Below are 24141 nucleotides of genomic sequence, written 5' to 3' on the forward strand. Positions count from 1 at the left end.
TGATATCCAATTGGTAGTTAGTCTTGTCCCATCGCTGCAAATCCGTACAAACACCGGAGAGGCAAGTCGAGAGCCATGTGTCTTCCGAAACATGACTGTTTCTTGACACACTGCTCGCTTGACCCGGATGCCAGCTGCACTAATGTGTCGGAGGAAACATCTTCCAGCTGGCAACCCAAGTCTGCTTGCATGCGCCCGGGCCCGCCACAGGAGTCGCTAGAGTGTGATGGAACAAGGACATCCGGGCCGGGTCTGTAGTGACACCTCTAGCACAGCGATGCACTGCCTTAGACCGCTGTGCCTCTCGGGAGGCCCGTCTACGCCCCTTTGTCGGTGATTGGTCGACTGTAGGGAATCTTCAATGAAGTGTTTGTGTCTACAAAAACGTAAATTTATGACAGATTACTTGATTCATCTTAGATTGATTCTGACTTTTTGAAGAAGTGTTAGTGGGTATGCTGTTGATATGGTGTCTAAAGAGGGACAAATGAGTAATATTGCATTTTTTTCCCTTGTTTTTCAAACGGAGGTGTTTTAGGGAGTGTGAGAGACACAGACTTTCACTTCACCTAGCCCAGTTCTGCTAGGAGCAAACTGAACTTATGTATGTGGACAACTTTAGGCAGCGTACATATCACTGCTGATATCGGACCCCTGACCTGAGGCAGCACTCAAGCTGCTGGAGCCATGTAGGACTCAACTAGGGCTGCGTCACAAATGGCACCCTATCCCTTACAGGGCTCTGGTCAAAAGTAGTGCACTATATAGGGGAAAAGGGTGCCATTTGGGATGCAGCCTAGCTCTCTGATATTCACTCTCATTGGTTTCTTCCTGGGATGACTACCTGTTCCTAGAATGAACGCCCCACGGTGTTATGCTTTATTATCCTGCTATCTGTACCACGACTTGACCTTTATCCTGCTCTCTCTACCACGACTTGACCTTTATCCTGCTCTCTCTACCACGACTTGACCTTTATCCTGCTCTCTCTACCACGACTTGACCTTTATCCTGCTCTCTCTACCACGACTTGACCTTTATCCTGCTCTCTCTACCACGACTTGACCTTTATCCTGCTCTCTCTACCACGACTTGACCTTTATCCTGCTCTCTCTACCACGACTTGACCTTTATCCTGCTCTCTCTACCACGACTTGACCTTTATCCTGCTCTCTCTACCACGACTTGTCCTTAGTCCAGTTCCGTAAGCTGCTGTTTCCTCTCCTCCCTATGAAATTAGATTTGTGTCCTGGTGAGTCACAAGTAACAAGGGAGATGGCGTCCTGACGGAGAAAGGATTCATGACTTATCGTAACATTGATCATTTGAATGCCCTCCACAATTAACCTTCTCTTTTTCCTCTCTCCTTTCTTTCTCCCCTCTCTCTGTTGCTCTCTCAGGCTATCTACCCAATGGGATCCATGCGGTGGAGGCCATGTTGGCTGCGGCCAGCATCGGGGCCATCTGGTCGTCCACCTCTGTGGACTTTGGAGTCAACGTAAGGATGACCTCGACTGCATCTTATGACACCCTATTCCCCATGTAGTCCACCACCACTACGCCCTGTTCCCCATGTAGTCCACCACCACTACGCCCTGTTCCCCATGTAGTCCACCACCACTACGCCCTGTTCCCCATGTAGTCCACCACCACTACGCCCTGTTCCCCATGTAGTCCACCACCACTACGCCCTGTTCCCCATGTAGTCCACCACCACTACGCCCTGTTCCCCATGTAGTCCACCACTTTTGACCAAGGGAAGTGAGGGAGGGGGTATAGGAGGGCGTAGGTCAGCAGTCATGGGTAGGTGAGGGTTTTCTCTAATTTTGGAATAGTACTTTGTTCGTCTTGCTAATGGCTCCTGGGGGGGGTTGTTAGTTAGCTCTGTTATGGCCCTTAGTTGTCGTCACCCCCACCCCACCTGGCATGACATGCAGGCTAAAGCAAATGCTAAAAGTATTTAAGACGCCCAACGAGCAGGGATTCTGTTGAGTGTGGTGACTCGTGGCGTCAGCCTGAATGGGAGTTAGCCCCTGCCAGCGGAATACTGCTGATGCTACGCTAGAAATGGAACACCCTGCATTGGTACCAGTGTCTTGCGTGAATGCATCTGTCAACATGAATACCACCTGTCCTGTTACGTCCCAACAATACCTCCTTCCTCCTGAAGTGTGCGCTCGTTCATTACTTCCCACAAATATAAAAGCGTTGGATTGGCGGAGGTATAGGCAAGTATGAGTTTCCACCATGTTTCTTATACAAGTAATTTCCTTTTCAAATCAGTTTGCAATCGCAGCTGCACACTTTGGGAGGAAGGAGAGATAATTGGGACGAAAGCTATGATGTAGGAAATGTGGTGGGTAAATCCCACTGGCCCATACCTCCACCAATCCAATACATTTAGATTTATGAGAAGTAGTGAAGGAGTGCCTACTTCAGGAGGAAGGATATACAGTACTGTTGGGACTCTCTGTCTGATCTTTTACTGCCCCCTTGTGGCGAAAAGAGAGTATTTCAACACAAAGCATTGTACCACATCGGCATCTTCAAAGGCACTTTAGATATGGCTTGTAATACTAAAGAGAAAGTCTGTCTATTTGTAGTGTTTACTGCCGTTTCGGATGATTTGAATCAAATTTCCCTAGCTGACTGTGGAATAGGAATTTCCAGGTGAACAAGTAAGAGCAGTTGTTGATAATATATCAAGAAGAAATTACTAGTTTGCAAACAGGGAGAACAATATCCCACACAGGAGCAGAGAATGTCTAGTTGGCCTTCTCTGAGGAGAGAATGTTTAAATCTTATTTTAAAATAGTTTAAGCAAATTTACTGATTTAAAAAAATAAAAAAACATTTTAAAAGCTCAATGCTTTGTGGAGAACAGTAGAAATGGCCCCAGTCATTATCATACTGGTTACTATAGCTTCGTTCACCTCAGGCGATCTACAAACACATAGCCTATTAGCTATACCATTAGTCGCTACACATTAACTCCGCACCCGCAGGTTTGAAAACTATAATTGAATACGTACACAGGGATCTGTTTGCAGAAAAAGTAAAAAAAGCATTTTCATTACTGAACCTTTTTTTCCCCCAGCTAATATTTCTGCATTTCTACACATTTTGTTAATATATTATCTGAGTGAGAGTGACTAATAAAATCTGTGGGGGCCCCATGGAGATCAGGGGGCCCTGCGTGCCTGGTTTTGAATTTTACATGATAGCTGGCTAGACTAATTTGACCAATCTACATTATTTTATTTTTTACTAAGATAGTCTAATTGGGGTGACTTTTCTTTGAGTGACAGATAAGTGGAAAAATGCTGATGCACCTTGTGTATTCTACTATTCTAACTGTCAACAGTAAGTTGAAAACCAGACGTATTTCCTCGTATGTAGCTACGGCCCAGTTGGTACTGTATGTATGCTCCGTGCACATTAGAAACCCATACCGAGGACCACATTAAACTCAGTGTGACTGTAAAGTCCACATTAGAAACCACATCCTCTGGGGTTCTTTTTTACTTTTACGTAGTTTAACTGTACGACTTGTTTTTCCCAAAAATGTATCCATTGTATCTCTCTCGCGCTCTCTCTCGCTCTCTCTCGCTCTCTCTCAGGGTGTGTTGGACAGGTTTTCTCAGATCCAGCCAAAGCTCATCTTCTCCGTTGCAGCGGTGGTGTACAACGGCAAACGGCACGACCACATGGAGAAACTACACAGTGTGGTCAAAGGTAGTGCAATGCCCTGTTTGTGGGTCCTTTTGTTTGTGTGTGTGTGGTTAGTTAGTATTGGGGTGTGTGTATAATGTCACTAGCACGGTCTGTTCTTAGGACTGCCCGATCTCCAGAAGGTGGTTGTCATTCCCTACGTACGAAGCAAACAGGACACTGATCTTTCCAGGATCCCTAATAGGTGTGTATTTCTGACTGAGTCAGGTTGACCCTTTATGGGTTCTGGTCAAACGTAGTGCTCTAATATAGGACATAGGGTGCAGTTTGGGACGTACTTTCTGTGTTTTTATCATTTAACCTCGTTTACCTAATGTGAAGTGTGTATGGTATGTTAATTTCCTTCAATATAACTAACACTCTTGCAGTCTCTCCCACTTGGGCTTTGGCTATACATTTATCTGAGTATCTTTTTAACCCCCTCTTCCTGTTTTACTTTTTTACCATGTCTACGTCTCTTCTTTTCCCCTCCCCAGTGTGTATCTAGATGACTTTCTGGCCACAGGGAAGGAGGGGGACCAGGCCCCTCAGCTGGAGTTTGAGCAGCTGCCCTTCTCTCACCCCCTGTTTATCATGTACTCCTCTGGGACCACCGGATCCCCCAAGTGTATGGTGCACTCGGCAGGGGTAAGATACTGCTCTCTCTCTGATACCCACGCACGCGTATGGCTGCTGGGTCAGACCTCATCTGTACACAGTTCTGTCATCCACATCACACTGAATGTCCAGCAGACATTGGAACACAAAGTAGGATTCCAAACAGAAATAACACTCCAGAAGAAATGCCAAACCAAAGCAACTGTCCTGCATTGTAGGGTCACTGTGTGAGTTTAAAACAGAACGTCTTCACCTTTTATTATTTCTAAATTAAAACAACATTCAAACAACATCCTCGCTACAAATTCCTTATAGGCCACAACACTACCCTTCGTTAATGGTTTCTCCCACCAGAGGGCAGCAGCAGTCCATCCGAAAAAGATGGGAAAAGTCTGTCTGTCTGTGTGTCACATAAAGGCCTGTTTTTATACAGGTGTATTAATCTGATCTATGTTGATTAGGGATTAGTTCTGTACACAGTAAAATAAACTGTAGACACCATTTTAAATGGATGAAATAAGACTTGAGCAGATGAATGTGGATGGTGTTTTTAGTTATGGCGAGCTGTTTAAAAACACTGGAGTGTACTGTATGTCTAATTCACAATCACTTAGCCTTCAAGGGGCAAAACAATTGACATTTCCTGCCCCCCCCCCCCCCCCCCCCCCCCCCCAAGTTTGCTTGTTAGTTGAGACATTCGGGCGTGTTTGAGGGTTTCGACACCACTTTTAGCTTCTCTCTGACTCCCTCCCGCTGCGTCCTCCTTCCTTCCATTGTACAATTTCCTCTTCGTGCTCTTTCTCTCCCTCCCCACCCCTTCTCCGGATAATTAGATAGTTATGCGGCATTCGACTCTGGTGGTGCCCGCCAGCACAGGCAATTAAACTGGCACTAGAGGCACCTTGTTAGGCTTTGTTAGGAATGCTGTCAAACCCAAACAGCGCCCGCTATGGAAACAAGAGAAGAGGCATGGCATCGGAGCACGCTCTCCGCATACACTTCTCATCCCGCTCTCCTCATCTCGTAATTACTCCCCCCCCCCCCCCCCCCGGCTCTAACGGCCCTGGCACTCACACAGTCACTTAAACGCCAAAAGTCCTTCTGCCAATGCACACTTAGATTAGAGACAGAGGGGTCCCGTTGTGTCAGGGATGTCACAACTTTTTCCTATTTTTATTTTTATTTTTTAGGGGCTAGCATAAGCACAATGTAGGAACGTTGAGGGCTGCACTGACAAATTATTAGCTAGCCTATTTTCCCAGACTGGGACATTTTTGGGCTACACACACAGAAAAATATATTGCAATGTTCAGGAAAGGAAAATCAACATGTCGAGACGCTCTCAGGCCGTCTTGGTTGGACACATGTGGTACGTTTATGTAGTGGAAAAGTGAACTAGCAGTTAGCCTCATGTAGATTTTGGAGAGAGCTGATCTACTGTAGGGTCTGTTTAGAGAGAGTTTATCTACTGTAGGATCAGTTTAGAGAGAGTTGATCTACTGTAGGGTTAGTTTAGAGAGAGGTGCCTCTCAGTCCAGGGCCTGTAGAGAGTTGATCTACTGTAGGATCAGTTCAGCCTTTTAGATCAGAATGAATCAGATGATATGGACAAGAGACACCTCATTCTAGATCAGCACTCCTACTAGACTAGGGGTTAGTGCAGCCTCACATTCGGGGGACAGGGTAACCACTGGTAACCGGGTCACCAGCTAACCAGGTAACCGGGTCACATCTCTGAGCTGTGGAACGCCGTTTGGGTCTTCGCGTGTCAAAGATGCATGTCAAATGAGCTTGTTGACCAATCAGGACCTGATTAACATGTTAAATCATGTGACGCGCAATCATTTATCAAAACATTTTTTCCATACTTATTACACTTTAACTCGTGTTTCATATGTCACAGCGATTCAACGAGTACAGATGATATGATGCTGGTAAAGGTTTCTCGCGCACATGCCTCTGCCGCACACACTTCCCCAAGTTCTGGGACAATGCTGGTCAGAAAACAAAGCTAGCTAGCTTGTGGATGCAAACAATGTTCTCCCCCCAAAACGCAGCAGAATTACATCTGTTTCAGTAGCTATAGTTGGCTACAGTTGAAGTCGGAAGTTTACATACCCCTTAGGCAAATTATATTTAATCTCAGTTTTTCACAATTCCTGACATTTAATCCTAGTAAAAATGTCCTGTTTTAGGTCAGTTAGATCACCATTTTATTTTAAGAATGTGAAATGTCAGAATAATAGTAGCGATAATGATTTATTTCAGCTTTAATTTCTTTCATCACATTCCCAGTGGGTCAGAAGTTTACATACACGCAATTAGTATTTGGTAGCATTGCCTTTTTATATTGTTTAACTTGGATCAAACATTTCGGATAGCCTTCCACAAGGTTCCCACAATAAGTTGGATGAATTTTGGCCCATTCCTCCTGACAGAGCTGGTGTAACTGAGTCAGGTTTGTAGGCCTCCTTGCTCGCACACGCCTTTTCAGTTCTGCCCACAAATGTTCAATAGGATTTAGGTCAGGGCTTTGTTATGGCCTCTCCAGTACTTTGACTTTGTTGTCCTTAAGCCATTTTGCCACAACTTTGGAAGTGTGCTTGGGGTCATTGTCCATTTGGAAGACCCATTTGCGATCAAGCTTTAACTTCCTGACAGATCTCTTGAGATGTTGCTTCAATATATCCACATAATCTATTTTGTGAAGTGCACCAGTCCCTCCTGCAGCAAAGCACCCCCACAACATGATGCTGCCACCCCCGTGTTTCATGGTTGGGATGGTGTTCTTCAGCTTGCAAGCATCCCCCTTTTTCCTCCAAACAAAACGATGGTCATTATGGCCGAACAGTTCTATTTTTGTTTCATCAGACCAGAGGACAATTCTCCAAAAAGTACGATCTTTGTCCCCATGTGCAGTTGCAAACTGTAGTCTGGCTTTGTTATAGTGGTTTTGGAGCAGTGGCTTCTTCCTTGCTGAGAGGCCTTTCCGGTTATGTCAATATAAGACTCGTTTTACTGTGGATATAGATACTTTTGTACCCGTTTCCTCCAGCATCTTCACAAGGTCCTTTGCTGTTATTCTGGGATTGATTTGCATTTTCCCACCATAGTATGTTCATCTCTAGGAGACAGAACGCATCTCCTTCCTCAGCGGTATGACGGCTACATGGTCCAGTGGTGTTTATACTTGCGTACTATTGATTGTACAGATGAACGTGGTACCTTCAGGCGTTTGGAAATTGCTCCCAAGGATGAACCAGACTTGTGGAGGTCTACAATTTTTTTTCTTTTCTTTCTGTAGTCTTGGCTGATTTCTTTAGATTTTCCCAAGATGTCAAGCAAAGAGGCACTGAGTTTGAAGGTAGGCCTTGAAATACATCCACAGGTACACCTCCAATTGACTCAAATGATGTCAATTAGCCTATCAGAAGCTTCAAAAGCCATGACATCAATTTCTGGAAATTTCCAAGGTGTTTAAAGGCACAGTCAACTTAGTGTATGTAAACTTCTGACCCACTGGAATTGTGATACAGTGAATTATAAGTGAAATAATCTGTCTGTAAACAATTGTTGGAAAAATGTACTTGTCATGCACAAAGTAGATGTCCTAACCGACTTGCGAAAACTATAGTTTGTTAACAAGAAATTTGTGGAGTGGTTGAAAAACCAGTTTTAATGACCCCAACCTAAGTGTAGGTAAACTTCCCACTTCAACTGTAGGTGTCGTCATCTAAAATTGTGTTCGTATTTGGTTGATGATGGACAGACCTGTTCCGGTCAAGCCACACTAGTCAGATGAAGCTAGCCAGCTGCTTATAACGTTAGCTTGGGGCAACAGGGTTAGGTAGCTGGAAAGCTTGTTTAGTTTATTTAGCTTAGGGCTAACAAAGAATCTATATATTAGTCAACCGACTGTCATCTGACCGATTGATTGTAAGAACAACTTTCAAATGTGTGTTTTTCCATACAGTGCATTCCTAAAATATTCAGACCCATCTTTCCACATTTTGTTACATTACAGCCGTATTCTAAAATAGATTTTTAAAATAAAATCCCCATCAATATACACACAATACCCCATAATGACATCACAATACCCCATAATGACATCACAATACCCCATAATGACATCACAATACCCCATAATGACATCACAATAACCCATAATGACATCACAATACCCCATAATGACAAAGCGAAAACAGGTTTTTAGAAATGTTTGACTTAAGTATTCTGACCCTTTGCTTTGATAATTGAAATTGAGCTCAGTTGCATCCTGTTTACATTGATCAGATCTTTATATGTTTCTACAGCTTGATTTCAATCCACCTGTGTTAAATTTAATTGATTGGACATGATTTGGAAAGGCACAAAACCATGAGCTCAAAGGAATTGTCCGTAGAGCTCCTAGACAGGATTGTGCCGAGGCACATCCCTACAGTGAAACATTGTGGTGGCAGCATCATGCTGTGTGGATGTTTTTCAGCGGAAGGAACTGGGTGACTAGTCAGGATCGAGGGAAAGATGAACGGAGCAAAGCACAGAGAGATTCTTGATGAAAACCTGCTCCAGAGCAATTAGGACTTCACTGTTTGATTTAAATAATTAAGACAGACAAATGACTCGAGGGAGCCAGAGATCAAGATCACCTGAGGGGGGGGGGGGGGGGGAATATATCTGTCGCTCGTCATGTTAACTCTCTCTCATCTGCAGGGGACGCTTATCCAGCATCTAAAAGAGCACGTTCTCCATGGCAACGTGACCAGCAGTGATGTCGTCATCTACTACACCACGGTGAGTCATCTTGTCAGATCAAAACGTCTTCCTGTCGTCTCTAAAACCACAAGTTGACAAAACATCCCCTTACAACCTGATCAAGTTGTCAACACAAAATGTCCCAATGACCCCCCCCCCCCCCCCCCCCCCCCCCAAAAAAAAAAAACTAGAAGTAATCGCAACCAGTTTTGCCGGTCTGAGTACAGGTTGACAAGTAACTAACCAATCAGACAGTGTTTTTTAAAAATTAATTTCTTCAAAGACCACAAACACACAGGATGCAAAAGTTAGAGAATCCTATTCATCAAGTCAAGTGGTTGAAAGCCTTTGGGGAATGGTCAAGACTGATGAAAGTGCAACCTCACCGCAATGTAATTGACAGCCTCGTACTGACAGAGGTACCAGAGAAATCACAGCGGAATTCATTCCTTACACATAGAAGGGTAGCAACACAGTACTTCTCGTCTTTGATATTTTTTTACAGAACAGACGCAATCACGTACGTCAGACACACACACTCTCTCCACAAATATGCTCTCTTTGCATTCCTACCATGGGCCTATGAGGGTGGGATGCAGAGGGAAGCCTGGGTGTTTCCTGACAGTCCTTCCCCTCTTGTTTCCATCAGACGGGCTGGATGATGTGGAACTGGCTGGTGACTACGCTGGCCATAGGGGCCTCTGTGGTTCTGTACGACGGCTCACCTCTCATGCCCACACCCAATGTCCTCTGGGACCTTGTGGACCAATTGGGGTAAGTCTAATCTCTCCCAACTTCCCTAACTAAAGTTACGTCTGTTGGGAAAATAGGGGATACGAGCGAACAGTTCTTCTGATGTGCTGGTTTTTTCACGGGGAGGTCTGCACCTGGCATTTGTGGCATCTATCACATTATGGAACGGGTTCATCTGGCCCATAGGGCAGAGACGAGGAAAAATCCACATAGCAGGGCCTTGCCATTCGCATTATGTCAAACATCTCAACACTTCCCCCTGAACCAAATCCAGTAGCCATTCTGAGATTGGGGGAGGAAGGATGACAGTTTTAAGGATGGCATTACCTAGACCAGTGTTTCCCAACCCAGTCCTCAGGGCCTGCCCGGCATTCAACAACATTTAAATGATGTACAAATATTTGTTCTGTTAGTTCTATTCTGCCACAAGCTCACCTGATTCATGATTTAGTTGATTAGATAAATTGGGTGTGGTTGTGCTGAAAAGACCCATAGGGGGAATGGCTCGGGGGGGCCGAGGATGACGTTGGTGAGCACGAACTTACTGCATGTAGCAGTCCCCACAGTGTCTGCACCAGTGCCCCCTAGGTTTAGCTTCCCCAATCCTAACTTTAACCATTAGTAGGGAAATGATAAACTGACCATGATCTGCAATCTAGGGCAAACTTCACCCTGGAGCGAAGAGGGAAGGTGGGCTGTTAGCTGGCAGTTACCGTGGAGACTGACAAGCCTGTAACCCAAATGGGAGGTGTGGTGGGTGACATGTATTTAAACGATGTGGGATGAAAACAACTTGGATTCCACAAGGCTGCAGGCAAGATTATTTTGGGTTTTATCGATTCATCCTTGGGAATCATCCTCGTCTAGGTATATGTAATAGTAGTCGCCTGTTGAGACACTCCCCTCAGAACACACACAGAGGTGTGTGTGTGTGTGTGTGTGTGTGTGTGTGTGTGTGTACACACCTAATCCTGTGTCTTGGCTGGGATGAAACAGCCCCTTGTTTTCTCATTGTGTTCCCACTGCTGTTCCCCCTCAAAGGGGGGGAGAAAAAAAACTATTGTTATGAAAAGCTGGAGTTATAGCAGCCACTGGCGTACTGCAGGATTTTCAGGCCTACGCACACCAACCCATTTGACGTGCATGCAGCCTGTATCAACCAGATATTCCTGTATGTAGAGCTCATCAAAAGAAATGCAGCACCTTGTATGAAACATCCACACACTGGTATGTATAAAAATGATGAATAAACTATCAAATGAGCCCCTAATCTGCTGTATCTTTAGCGAGGGACCGCTAGACTCTGGGGGATAATCCAGACCTCTTTAGCGAGGGACCGCTAGACTCTGGGGGATAATCCAGACCTCTTTAGCGAGGGACCGCTAGACTCTGGGGGATAATCCAGACCTCTTTAGCGAGGGACCGCTAGACTCTGGGGGATAATCCAGACCTCTTTAGCGAGGGACCGCTAGACTCTGGGGGATAATCCAGACCTCTTTAGCGAGGGACCGCTAGACTCTGGGGGGATAATCCAGACCTCTTTAGCGAGGGACCGCTAGACTCTGGGGGATAATCCATCCACATTTTGGCTGCTCTTCATCTTTCTTCCTCTGTTCTTTCTCTTCTGCATCCATCTATATTCCTCATGAGGGTGTTATGTTTTCCTGATTTATGGTTGTCCAAAGAGGTATCTCAGACATTGTGTTTGTCTGAGTGTTGAACACTATCTTGAAATGCTGGAAAGCAGCAGCAGCAACAACAACAATGAAACAAAAATAACCGTTTTATTAAGGCAGGGTGATTCATTGAGACCAATGTCTATTTTTCAAGGGAGCCCTGCATATAAATTATTATTTACAGCTATCTAGGCAAGTCAGTTAACAACACATTCTTATTTACAGTGACTGCCTAGGAACAGTGGTTTAACTGCCTTGTTCAGGGGCAGAACGACAGATTTTTACCTTGTCAGCTCGGGGGATTCGATCTAGCAACCTTTCGGTTACTGGCCCGAAAGGATGCTAGATCTAACCACTAGGCTACCTGCCGCCCCATGCAAGACCAGCAGCAATTAGGTCCTCTACCAACAATCTGAATTGGTGGCTGGCATGTGAGAGCCACGTTTTCCTTGCAAATGAAATCACAACATGTCATCTTTTTTACTAACATTCTACTAACCTTATTGTCGAGTTACCTTCACGAGCAAAGTTGATCTTAAGTCCAATCCCAAATGTTAGCTCTCTCTCTCTCTAACTCCCCATCCCGCTTTGTGACCTGTGGTAGAAGGTTGTTTGGGGATTGTCTGAAGGTTGTCAATGGGTTCTCTGATACATGGTGCTTGCGTGAGGAATTGAGAGAGCAGGAGGAGACCGCCAGGAGGAGCTCACACCACATAAATGTCTGATCATTGATTTCCCATGGAAGAAACATGGACCGAGACTGTTCAGCTGTGTAAATGAACCCAATGAAGCACTCATTCAGGAAGCCCACTGTAAAAAGAATCCCCTTTTTTAATATCTCTCCCATTTGAATGGTGAAAGTAGATGGTAAAACAGGGTCGATACATGCGATTGTCTTCCTCTTGTATTCTACCTGAGGAGAAAGAAGAGAGGGAAAGAAGGGCGGGTGCCAGGGAGTGTAGTCGAGGACAAAGGAGAGGTGTTGTTCCTCCTCTTCACCAGAGTCCCTTTGTTTCTCAGATGGATTTCCTGGGCAAAATTAGCCTTGTTTCTTATTCAACACTGGACAGTGCCCGCGTGGAGCGCACACACCGACCTACACAGAGGACTTGTTGATCTACAATACGAGGCGCTGTTGGAATGACTGTTTCTGTAATCTTATGGAAACCCGTGCAGCCCTGTAAAAAAATGCGATACCAGGCCCTAGTTTTGCAGTGGGGTGAATGCCATATGCCCAGTTCGTCTGCTGCATACAGTGGTTCCCCCTTTTAAAAGTTGCGAGCTTACGCCGCGGGATTTAGAGGTCATTTGTGGTTTAGTACGGTACCCTGCATCACCACTTCATTGCTCAAGACCACCACAAGGGGGAGTTAGAGCACTGATTATGCTTTTGGGTCCTACTGTGTCTCTAACTGACAATGAATGGGTGACATAAACCGAAATGGAAACTGATAATTGTGCACGACTTCAGTATTACTTACAAACCTTAGTGTAACAGTTTTAGTATTATTTAATTTTGTTAGGATTATTTTGGTGTTACTGTGGTACTGTAGCCCACTCCCGACCAGTCATGTTGTACAGCGCCACGGTCTAAGACACTGCATAACAGTGCAGGCTGTGTTGCTACAGAGGCTAGTTTAATACCGGTGCCGGCCTCGACTGGGAGACCCATGAGATGACTTGTAGGTTTTTGGTTTCTCTCCCTCTAAAAACAGAAATCATTCTAAATAACAAACTGGCTTTATTTACGAATTAGTAACAATGTCTCACCCCATGTTCAAGAATGGCCTTTTTCTCGCTCATTGTATGTTAGTTGAAAACCAAATCATCTCCAAAATATATATATTTTTTTAACAAAGCGTTAAACAAGACATCAAAACTATGACATAACACACATGGAATCAGTTAAGAACAAATTCCTATTTACAAGGACAGCCTACTCCTTCCATCCCGTTGGGGAATTGAACCCCGGTCTCCCGCGTGCCCGCAATCTCTAGTACAGCCATTATTGAAGGCTACCAAATGCTTCTCAAAGATGTCCCCTGGTGGTCAAACTAGCACTAACTAGCATGGTACTGGTGGCTCACTTAAATAACGTGCCATAGAATTCTGCGGCACCATTCAAGCTACGCTGCAACTTTTAAAGGAGGAACAACCGTATCATGTCCTAATGAGGTGACCGGTGTATTGTTGGCATATACAGTACACGGTCTTAAAACAAGTGTAAGCTACTAATGATGAAATTTAAATACACACAATGTAAAAATCCATTGAGTCCTATTGCCTAAGGCTAATATTAAGAGCTCAATATAGTTTGTTCTAATGATGGTTTGTAAACGGTTTGAACATCATGGCTCATAGCTCTCCCAGGGGCATTGATGTGCAGTAAGTGTGCAAAATGCACTCTACAAATTTTTTATATTATTATTGATGTATACAGCTGGGTGTTTAGTGAAGCGAACAGCGCCATCTAAAGGTTACAGGTGAAAGGTCAGGCCCAAACACAGCTGGCTTTATATCATTATTCTGCCATTAAAAAAATTAACTACCTTCTTCTGCCAATAGAATATCCAATATCCATGTTGGATAATGTGTGGCTGCTTTTAGCTAATATTACTATATACAGCGCCTTCAGAAAGTATTCAGACCCCTTGACTTTTCCCACATTTTGTTGTTCCTGCCTGATTTAAAGTAAATAAAATGAGAGATTTTGTTTTCTCACTGGTCTACACACAATACCCCATAATGTCAAAGTGGAATTATGTTTCTAGGTTTTTTTTTTTTTTTTTTTTTTTTTTTTTACAAATTTAATAGAAAATGAAAGCTGAAATGTGTTGACTCAGTAAGTATTCAACCCCTTTGTTATGGCAAGCCTAAACGAGTTCAGTAAACATTTGCTTAACAATTCACATAATAGTGATTTAACATGATTTTTATAATAACTACCCCATTTCTGTACCCCACACACATACTATTTTCTGTAATGTCCACTCTGACATATATGTATATATATTTTAATCCATTCCTTACTTAGATTTACGTGTATTTTGGGTAAATGTTGTGAAACTGTTAGATATCACTTGTTAGATATTACTGCACTGTCGGAGATAGAAGCATAAGCATTTCACTACACATCTGCTCAACATGTGTATGTGACCAATACATTCGAACATATTTTCACTTTGTCATTATGTGGTATAGTTTCTAGATGGTTGAGAAAAAAAATCTGTTTCATCCATTTTGAATTCAGGCTGTAACATAATAAATTGTGGAATAAGTCAAGGGGTACCTATACTTTTGATATCATGGATGGTCAGTCCTTGCATCCATAGCTCTGTCTATGAATTTGAGTGGTTAAAGTTCTCCAGCCCCATCACTCAGCTTTTTACCAAAATAGGGGCTGGGAGTTGTTTTTCTTTTCTCTACTGCTGATTGGCGCTTTAAGAGGCATTACAAGACCAGGATCCATCAAATGCATTTGGTGTGTCATCATAGTGGTCTCTGATTTGTGGTCAGACTCGCTCAGGAGGAACAAACTTAAACTTGCACCTTTTTCAATGCTGAAAAACAGGAATGTGTCAATGTATTTTTGGGGGGAAATATCCTTTCTGAAATTAAAAGTAATAAGTACAGATATTTTTGAAAAACTAGATTAATCTGATTACAATATTTTTGCTGGTAATGTAACTGATTAGTTATATTTTTGTGATCAGATTACATGTAGTCAGTTACTCCCCAATCCTGTCTGTTTGGAGGAACGGTCTAAGATCCCTCACAATGTTTTCCAACTCGTAAAACATTTTAGAAAAAGGCTGTGCCATTATCTTTGCAAGGAGAGGTATTGAAAACGGGTGTCAAATTTTTACCCCAACCTTTTTTTTGTTGATTTAAAAAAACAATTACTTGTTAGACCAAAAACCTTGGAAATTATTTTAACTTGTACTAATATAATTGTTCAAAGTTTTTTTTTTCATACAATATAGCTCAGTATTTTTATTTTATAAAGTCATTTTTGCTCTTCTTTATCAAAGGTGTCAATCATTTCTGGCCCCTCAATGTGTTAGACTGGCTGGACTAATCATACACATGAAAGAACAGTCACATGAGACATTGTAGGAAAAGCATTAAAGGTCCAATGCAGCCGTTTTTATCTCAATATGAAATCATTTCTGGGTAACGATTTAAGTCCCTTACTGTATTTGGTATTTCATTAGGATCCCCATTAGCTATTGCAAAAGCAGCAGCTACTCTTCCTGGGGTCCACACAAAACATGAAATAATACAGAATGACATAATACAGAACATTTAATAGACAACCACTCAAGGACAGAACTACATACATTTTGGAAAATGACAGAAGGTACACGTAGCCTACATATCAATACATACACACAAACTATCTAGGTCAAATAGGGGAGAGGTGTTGCTTTCTGTTTTTTGAAACCAGGCTTGCTGTTTATTTGAGCAATATGAGATGGAATGGAGTTCCATACAATAATGGTTCTGGATTTGGGGACTGTGAAAAGACCGCTGGTGGCATGTCTGGTGGGATAAGTGTGTGTATCAGTGCTGTGTGTAAGTTGACTATGCAAACAATTTAGCATTTGCAACAATGTTTCTTCTAAAAAGAAGTGATGCAGTCACTCTCCACTTTTAACCAAGAGAGACTGGCATTCATAGTGATTGTTTTCAATGAAAATTGTCAAAAAGGAACAACTTCTTAGCAAAGAGCAATTTCACAAGCATCAATTTAGCTAGGACTGTCTGGGAGTGGTCTGAGGGGGGGAGGGACAACTAAAATTGTGTTATTGACACAAGGGTTTGGAACTCCATATTGGTCTTTTAACTAATTTACTGTCTGGTGATGTCACCATGGAAGGCCAAAACTATCCCACCGAAACAGGCTGACAATTCAGTGTGTAAAACACAGGAAAATCACGTTTCTCACTGCACTGGGCCTTTTTTAAAGGACAGTTGTTCTGATTTGACGATGTGTGGTTGAAATGAGTAACGAGCTGTCGCTTGTCTCAAGGCCATTCAACCTTTTCAATGCATGCGTCCCTATGGACCCTGGTCTAAAGTTGTGCACTATATAGGGAATAGGGTGCCATTTGGGATACATCTCAGCTGCTCATTTAAGGGCTGGGGTGGGGTGGGCAGTGCTATGGTGGGCAGTGCTATGGTGGGCAGTGCTATGGTGGGCAGTGCTGGGGTGGGCAGTGCTGTGTGGGGTGGGCAGTGCTGGGGTGGGCAGTGCGACAGGACAGGGGTGTGACCTCGTCACCTCATCCCTACTACGATATTGCTTTGTCATGAACAGGCTCCACCCCCCCCCCCCATCATGTGACCCTCTCACAGCCTTGGTTGGGGGCTTCCATTACGGGTTATACAGGACAATCACGGTCACCAATCAATGTCTGCTTATTGCTGCGGGTTGTTATGTGGTCCACCTGGACAGAACAAGGACCATTTTATATTATTTTGTGTCCCAACTGTCACAATAGAAACAGTATACATTTGTTGATTGTCAGGTGGTTGTCGTCCAGATTGAGTCGTCTTTGTCGATAGATTCAGAGCATTTTATTACGCATTCAGAAAGTATTCACTCCCCTTGACTTTTTCCACATTTTGTTGTAACAGCCTGAATTTAAAATGGATTACATTTACATTTTGTCACAATATTCCATGTCAGTGGAATGATGTCTTTTTTTTTTTTTTAAACATTTTTTTTTAAATGAACAGCTCAAGTCGAGAGGTATTCAAGCACAAGCCTAAATAAGTTGAGGAGTAAAAATAAGAAGTTGCATGGACCTACTCTGTTTGCAGTAATAACATTTAACATGATTTCTGAATGACTACCTCATCTCTGTACCCCACACATACAATTATCTGGAAGGTCCCTCAGTCTAGCAGTGAATTTCAAATACAGATTCAACCACAAAGACCAGGAAGGTTTTCCAATGCCTCGCAAAGAAGGGCACCTGTTGGTAATTTTTTATTTTTTTAAATGACATTGAATATCCATTTTAAGCATAGTGAAGTTATTTACACTTTGGGTGTACTGTATTGACACACCATCCAATCACTACAAAGATACAGGCATCCTTCCTAACTCAGTTGCCAGAGAGAAAGGAAACCGCTCATTGATTTCACCATGAGGCCAGTGGTGATTTTAAAACTGTTACAGAGTTTAATGGCTGTGATAGAACTGAGGATTGATCAACAACATTCTAGTTACTCTACCATACTAACCAAATGACACAGTGAAAAGAAGGAAGCAAATATTCCAAAACATGAATCCTGCTGGTGGAAAGCAGACGGAGCGTTGAATCTTTCCACCAGACACTGAAAGATGAATTCATCTTTCAGCAGGACAATAACCTAAAACACAAGGCCAAATCTACACTGGAGTTGCTTACCAAGAAGACGGTGAAATGCTGTATTGAGTTGCTGAGTTACAGTTGTGAAAATCTATGGTTGTCTAGCAATGTTCAACAACCAATTTGACAGAGTTTGAAGAATTTTGAAAAATATAATGGGCAAATGTTGCACAATTCAGGTGTGGAAGCTCTTAGTCTTACCCAGAAAGACTGTAATCGCTGTCAACGGTGCTTCTATGAAGTATTGACTCAGGGGTGTAAATATTTATGTAAATGAGATTTCTGTATTTCACTTTCAATAAATGTATAAAAACATGTTTTCACTTTGTCATTATGGGGTATTGTGTGTAGATGGGTGAGATAAAAAATAAATAAAATCCATTTAGAATTGTCGTATGAATACAGATAAAAAGGATACATTTTGCTGGGCATAGCCTATATTTTTCTGTCAGTCACTTGGTCAATGTATTTTTGCATCACTTATGTCTTATTAGCCTTTTGTGTGTCTTAGTATCCTATTCAACGCTAGTCTGACCAATCAGAATCCAAGCATCAAGATTGTTTTGATCATGGGATATGTTCAGAGTAGCATCAGAAAATAATATTGACACACATACCGATACGGTGAATGAGTTTATCAGGAAGTGCATAGGAGATGTTGTACCCACTGTGACTATTAAAACCTACCCCAACCAGAAACCGTGGATAGATGGGAGCATTCGCGCAAAACTGAAAGCGCGAACCACCGCATTTAACAAGGGCTAGAACATTTACATTTTAGTCATTTAGCAGACGCTCTTATCCAGAGCGACTTACAGTAGTGAATGCATACATTTCATACATTTTTTTTTCTCTGTTGAAGACTGGGAATATGGAAGAATGCAAACAGTAGTTATTCACTCCGCAAAGCAATCAAGCAGGCTAAACGTCGGTATAGGGACAAAGTTGAGTCCCGGTTCAACGGCTCAGACACGAGGCGTATGTGGCAGGGTCTACAGACAATCATGGATTAGAAAAGGAAAACCAGCCACGTCGCGGACCCCGTCTTGCTTCCGGACAGGTTCAACTCCTTCGCTCGCTTTGAGGATAATACAGAGTCACCGACGCTGTCTGCTATCAAGGACTGTGGGCTCTCCTTCTCCGTGGCTGATGTAAGACATTTAAGCGTGTTAACCCTCGCAAGGCTGCCGGTCAAGATGGTATCCCTAGCCACGTCCTCAGAGCATGCGCAGACCAGCTGGTTGGTGTGTTTACAGATATATTCAATCTCTCACTATCCCAGTCTGCTGTTCCTACATGTTTCAAGATGTCCACCATTGTTCCTGTACCTAAGAAAGCAAAGGTAACTGAACTAAATGACTATCGGCTCCGTAGCACTCACCTCTGTCATCATGAAGTGCTTTGAGAGACTAGTCAAGGATCGTATCACCTCCACCTTACCTGCCACCCTAGACCCACTTCAATTTGCTTACCGCCCCAATAGATCGCCACCATACTGCCCTGTCCCATCTGGACAAGAGGCATACCTATGTAAGAATGCTGTTCATAGCTCAGCATTCAACACCATAGTACCCTCCAAGCTCGAGGCCCTGGGTCTGACCCTGCCCTGTGCAACTGGTTCCTGGACTTCCTGACGGGTCGCCCCCGGTTGGTGAAGGTAGGAAAGAACACCTCTTTGCTGATCCTGGGCCCCATAAGGGTGCGTTCTCAGCCCCCTCCTGTACTCCCTTATCACCCATGACTGCGTGGCCATGCACGCCTCTAACTCAAACATCAAGTTTTCAGACGACACAACAGTAGTAGGCTTGATTACCAACAATGATGAGACAGCCTACAGGGATGAGGTGAGGGCTCTGGGAGTGTGGTGCCAGGAAAATAACCTCTCACTCAACGTCAACAAAACAAAGGAGATGCTCGTGGACTTCAGGAAACCGCAGAGGGAGCATCCCCCTATCCACATCGACGGGACCGTAGTGGAGAAGGTGGAAAGCTTCAAGTTCCTCGGCGTACACATCACTGACAAACTGAAATGGTCCACCCACACAGACAGTGTGGCGAAGAAGGCACAACAGGAGGCTGAAGAAATTTGGCTTGGCACCTAAAACTCTCAAACTTTTACAGATGGACAATTGAGAGCGTCCTGTCAGGCTGTATCACCGCCTGGTACAGCAACTGCACCGCCCACAACCGCAAAGCTCTCCAGAGGATGGTGCGGTCTGCCCAATGCAAACTTCCCACCCTCCTGGACACCTATAGCACTCAATGCCATAGGAAGGCCAAAAAGATCATCAAGGACATTAACCACCAGAGCCACTGCCTGTTCACCCCGCTATCATCCAGAAGGCGAGGTCAGTACAGGTGCATCAAAGCTGGGACCAAGAGACTGAAAAACAGCTATCTCAAGGCTGCTAAATAGCCATCACTAGCACATTAGAGGCTGCTGCCTATAGACAGACATAGATTAGGAATCACTGGGCACTTTATTAATGTTTCTGTATCTAACATTACTCATCTCATATGTATAAACTGCACACACTATTCCACGGTATCTCAGTCACTTTTAAATTCTGTTTACATATTGCATCACCCATCTCATATGTATATAGTGTATTCTATACTATGCCACTGCATCTTAGGCCAATGCCGCACATATGTATATATTTTGTAATCCATTCCTTACTTTGATTTACGTGTATTTTGGGTAAATGTTGTGAAACTGTTAGATATTACTGCACTGTTGGAGCTAGAAACATAAGCATTTCTCTACACCAGTAATAACATCTGCTAAACACGTGTATGTGGCCAATACATTTGATTTTGAGTGTCTTAGCCTCTGTCTTATTATCCTTTATGTTCTTATTATCCTCTCCTTTGTGTCTTTATTTGTATTTTTTTATTTCACCTTTATTTAACCAGGTAGGCAAGTTGAGAACAAGTTCTCATTTACAATTGCGACCTGGCCAAGATAAAGCAAAGCACTTTGACACATACAACAAGAGTTACACATGGAGTAAAACAAACATATAGTAGAAAAATAAGTCTATATACAATGTGAGCAAATGAGGTGAGATAAGGGAGGTAAAGGCAAAAAAAGGCCGTGGTGGCAAAGTAAATACAATATAGCAAGTAAAACACTGGAACGGTAGATTTGACAGTATGCCCTCCTTTGTCTTATTATCCTTTGTCTTATTTTTACCCACCTTTTTTTGTTTTTCTTTTCTTTAGCATCACTATTTTTGGGACTGGGGCAAAATGGCTGGCTGTTCTGGAGGAGAGAGATCTAAAGCCTGGTGAGTAGACAGACCCGTAAGACTAGTGGACAGGTATATGGTGGTGGTTTTGTGTGACTCCGTTGGTTAAACACGGCGCTTACAACTCCAGGGTCATGAGTTCCAAACTGCTGCTAAATGACATCCAGTATAGCAGCGCATCTGAACCTATACCGTCTACAGGTAACTGCCAGAATAAAGGAAACGCCCATATAAAGAGTCTTAATAGGGCGTTGGGTCACCACAAGGCAGAACATTGGACTGAGATCTGGTGACTGAGACTGAGAACCATGGCGTATGGCTTACATCATCTTCATGCTAATCAAACCATTCAGTGACCACTCGTGCCCTGTGGATGGGTGCTTTGTCGTCCTATGGGGGCATAGCCATGGCAGCCAAAATAATGGCCTTCCCAGCATTTTTAGACTTGAACCTAAGCGTGATGGTATGTTAACTGCTTAATTAACTCAGGAACCACAACTGTGTGGATGCACCTGCTTTCAATATATTGTACTTTTTATCCCTCGTTTACTTACAGGCTTCCATTATTTTTTACAGTTACCTGTAGCTCTTAGAGGCCTCAGCCTGAGTGTGGCCCAGTGGGATGCTTGTTAAAAGCACGGTCTGTGCTCCTTGTCACCTCCCCAAGCATTCATTCATTTAAAACTCCTCTCTGCTCTTCAGACGCTGGGTGAGTGCGTTGAAGAGGAATGATGATGAACTAAATTAGTGGAGAGGGCCATCTCTCCTCCTCCTCCCTCGTTTAAACATGCAGATGAGCTTTAATAGCGTAGATATATTCTACAGTCGGCTCTAGGGGCTCCACTAGTCCCAACCCACTGTTATAATCACAACCCCATCTTTATTCAGAGAGTGTGTGTGTCTATAGGCCTAGTGGCTATCTCAGTGGGGAGTTGGTGTGTTGGCATATGCTCCTGGTGAGTGGCTGATATTTTAGGGGATGGGGGATGCTTCCTGGCCCCTCCGGAGGTCCTGTGCCTGGGTTGACATTTTTGACTGACACCTGGTGGCCTGGTGGGGCGTGTCGACTCCTGTGGTGGGCTCAGATCTGGGAGGTACGCCCCTCCCAACCAGCCCAGCGGGGGACACTGGCACCTCGCCAAACTTCTGTGTGGACGCTGTCCCCCTCTTGCCCTGTTCATCCCAGTCAGTTGTAGTTCTGTGCTGTATTCTGTTCTAGATGTCTCTGAGAGATCTGGGCCCATATTCATGAAGCGTCCTAGAGATTTAAAGGCTTGACTCCCCTCTGTTGAGTACTGGTCTGACGTCTCATGTCTCTCTCCTTTCTTTCGGTGCAGCAAACACACACGCGCTGCAGACCCTGCACACCATCCTGTCCACGGGCTCGCCCCTGAAGCCCCAGAGCTATGAGTACGTATACCGCTGCATCAAGAACAACGTGCTGCTGGGCTCCATCTCAGGTGAGAGCCACATCACATGGCATGACACAGTACAACACAAAGCAGCTGACGACTCACACTCATATATATGTTTTACATTTGACACGGTACGAAACAGAGGGGGAGGGAGAGAGAGGCAAGCGGGAGGAACAGTGGGGAGGGTCTTGAACCCCCGGTCTCCGTTGGAGGGTATTATATGGGAACATCCTTACCACTAGACTACCGGCTCTGAACAAATCACACAGGTACGCTCGCGACTCAATACACTGAATTGGCATTATGTTTGTCGGTAAAGGAACATGCAGCCTATTTATCTAGAAGATTCTCAGTACTGCCAGACGACTGGTTGCCTGTCCATTCGTCCCGATTTAACTGCACTTTAATTGGACGTTGCACCCTATAAAAGCGACAGGTGTGTGTATCTGAGGTCAGGTGGAGTCCACGACTCAATCATTCACTCCTGAAGGAAACGACACCTTGTGATGTCCCTGTATGCATGCAGTCTGTGTCACTTTCCCATCGGGGGCGGCAGGCACAAAGGAAGGAGAATTAACACAGTAAGCTATGCCGTCGGGCACGTCTGATCCGCTCAACAGCACTCCTAAAATAACATTATCACTTGAAGCTGCTGCCACTCAAGTCCACCGTGTGCATCTGACAGTGGGAACAACTTCCTGCAAGATTAGTTCTGTCTTAGAAAAAGTTTATTCTCAAGGCAGCCAGGACCCAAAGACTTCAAGTGGCACATTTTGGCAATCCGGTTGCATTTAGACCCATGCAGATCTGTACAACCGACTGGCCTGTAATACACTACCATGTACCCTACCAGCGAGTTAAAGTGTACAGTTTTTCCTACCACACTTCCATCATCTAAGCCTTGACATTACTGTAAATGAGTGTGGGTGTGATCCCTGTTCCAGGAGTCTGGTTGCATCCCAAATGACATCCTATTCCCTATATAGTGCACTACTTTAGACCAGGCCCCATAGGATCACATGGCCATAAGGTTCTGGTGGAAAAGTAGTGCAATATGTAGGTAATAGTGCCATTTAGGACGCACGTGTCATTGGTGGTGGGAGTATTTCTTCAGTAGAGAAAGGTTCAGCTTTCTACAGCGCTTCGTGCTCTGTTGACAGACGGGTTTTCAGAGAAGTCTCTGACACCCTTAGCGCCACTCGGCACTTAACATTTACAAGATGGATTTGAGCGACGTTTCGTGGCAGTGGACGCCATGTGTCTTTCATTGAAATGTCAGCTGCCGCAGGCACAAGTGTCTGCTGCCTGAAAGGAACACACACAAGCAAAGCAGACTGAGGAATCTTGTGTGTGACTGAATGCATGGCTGTGTGTGTGTTCATAATGTGAAAGTATTCAGACCCCTTCACTTTTTCCAAATGCTGTTACGTTACATCCTTATTCTAAAATTGATTAATTGTTAGTTTTTTTCCCCCTCATCAGTCTACACACAATACTCCATAATGACAAAGCAAAAACCAGGATTGTAGAAATGTTTGCTAATAACAAAATGAAATCACATTTGCGTAAGTATTCAGAC

At 43.8% G+C, this 24141-nt stretch overlaps 1 protein-coding gene across 1 annotated transcript in view; it reads left to right on the forward strand.

The window, feature by feature from the left end:
* Window positions 1-24141, forward strand: part of aacs (acetoacetyl-CoA synthetase) — a 54699-nt gene that overhangs the window by 13427 nt on the left and 17131 nt on the right. The window contains exons 5-12 of the mRNA XM_014172663.3: window positions 1401-1498; window positions 3621-3735; window positions 3835-3916; window positions 4209-4359; window positions 9046-9126; window positions 9737-9861; window positions 21122-21186; window positions 22485-22607. Of these exons, the coding sequence (XP_014028138.2) occupies window positions 1401-1498; window positions 3621-3735; window positions 3835-3916; window positions 4209-4359; window positions 9046-9126; window positions 9737-9861; window positions 21122-21186; window positions 22485-22607 (840 nt within the window). The remainder of the gene's footprint in view (window positions 1-1400; window positions 1499-3620; window positions 3736-3834; window positions 3917-4208; window positions 4360-9045; window positions 9127-9736; window positions 9862-21121; window positions 21187-22484; window positions 22608-24141) is intronic.

Source organism: Salmo salar, chromosome 24 (genome assembly GCF_965601325.2).
Source record: "Salmo salar chromosome 24, fSalSal1, whole genome shotgun sequence".
Lineage (NCBI taxonomy): Eukaryota > Metazoa > Chordata > Actinopteri > Salmoniformes > Salmonidae > Salmo > Salmo salar.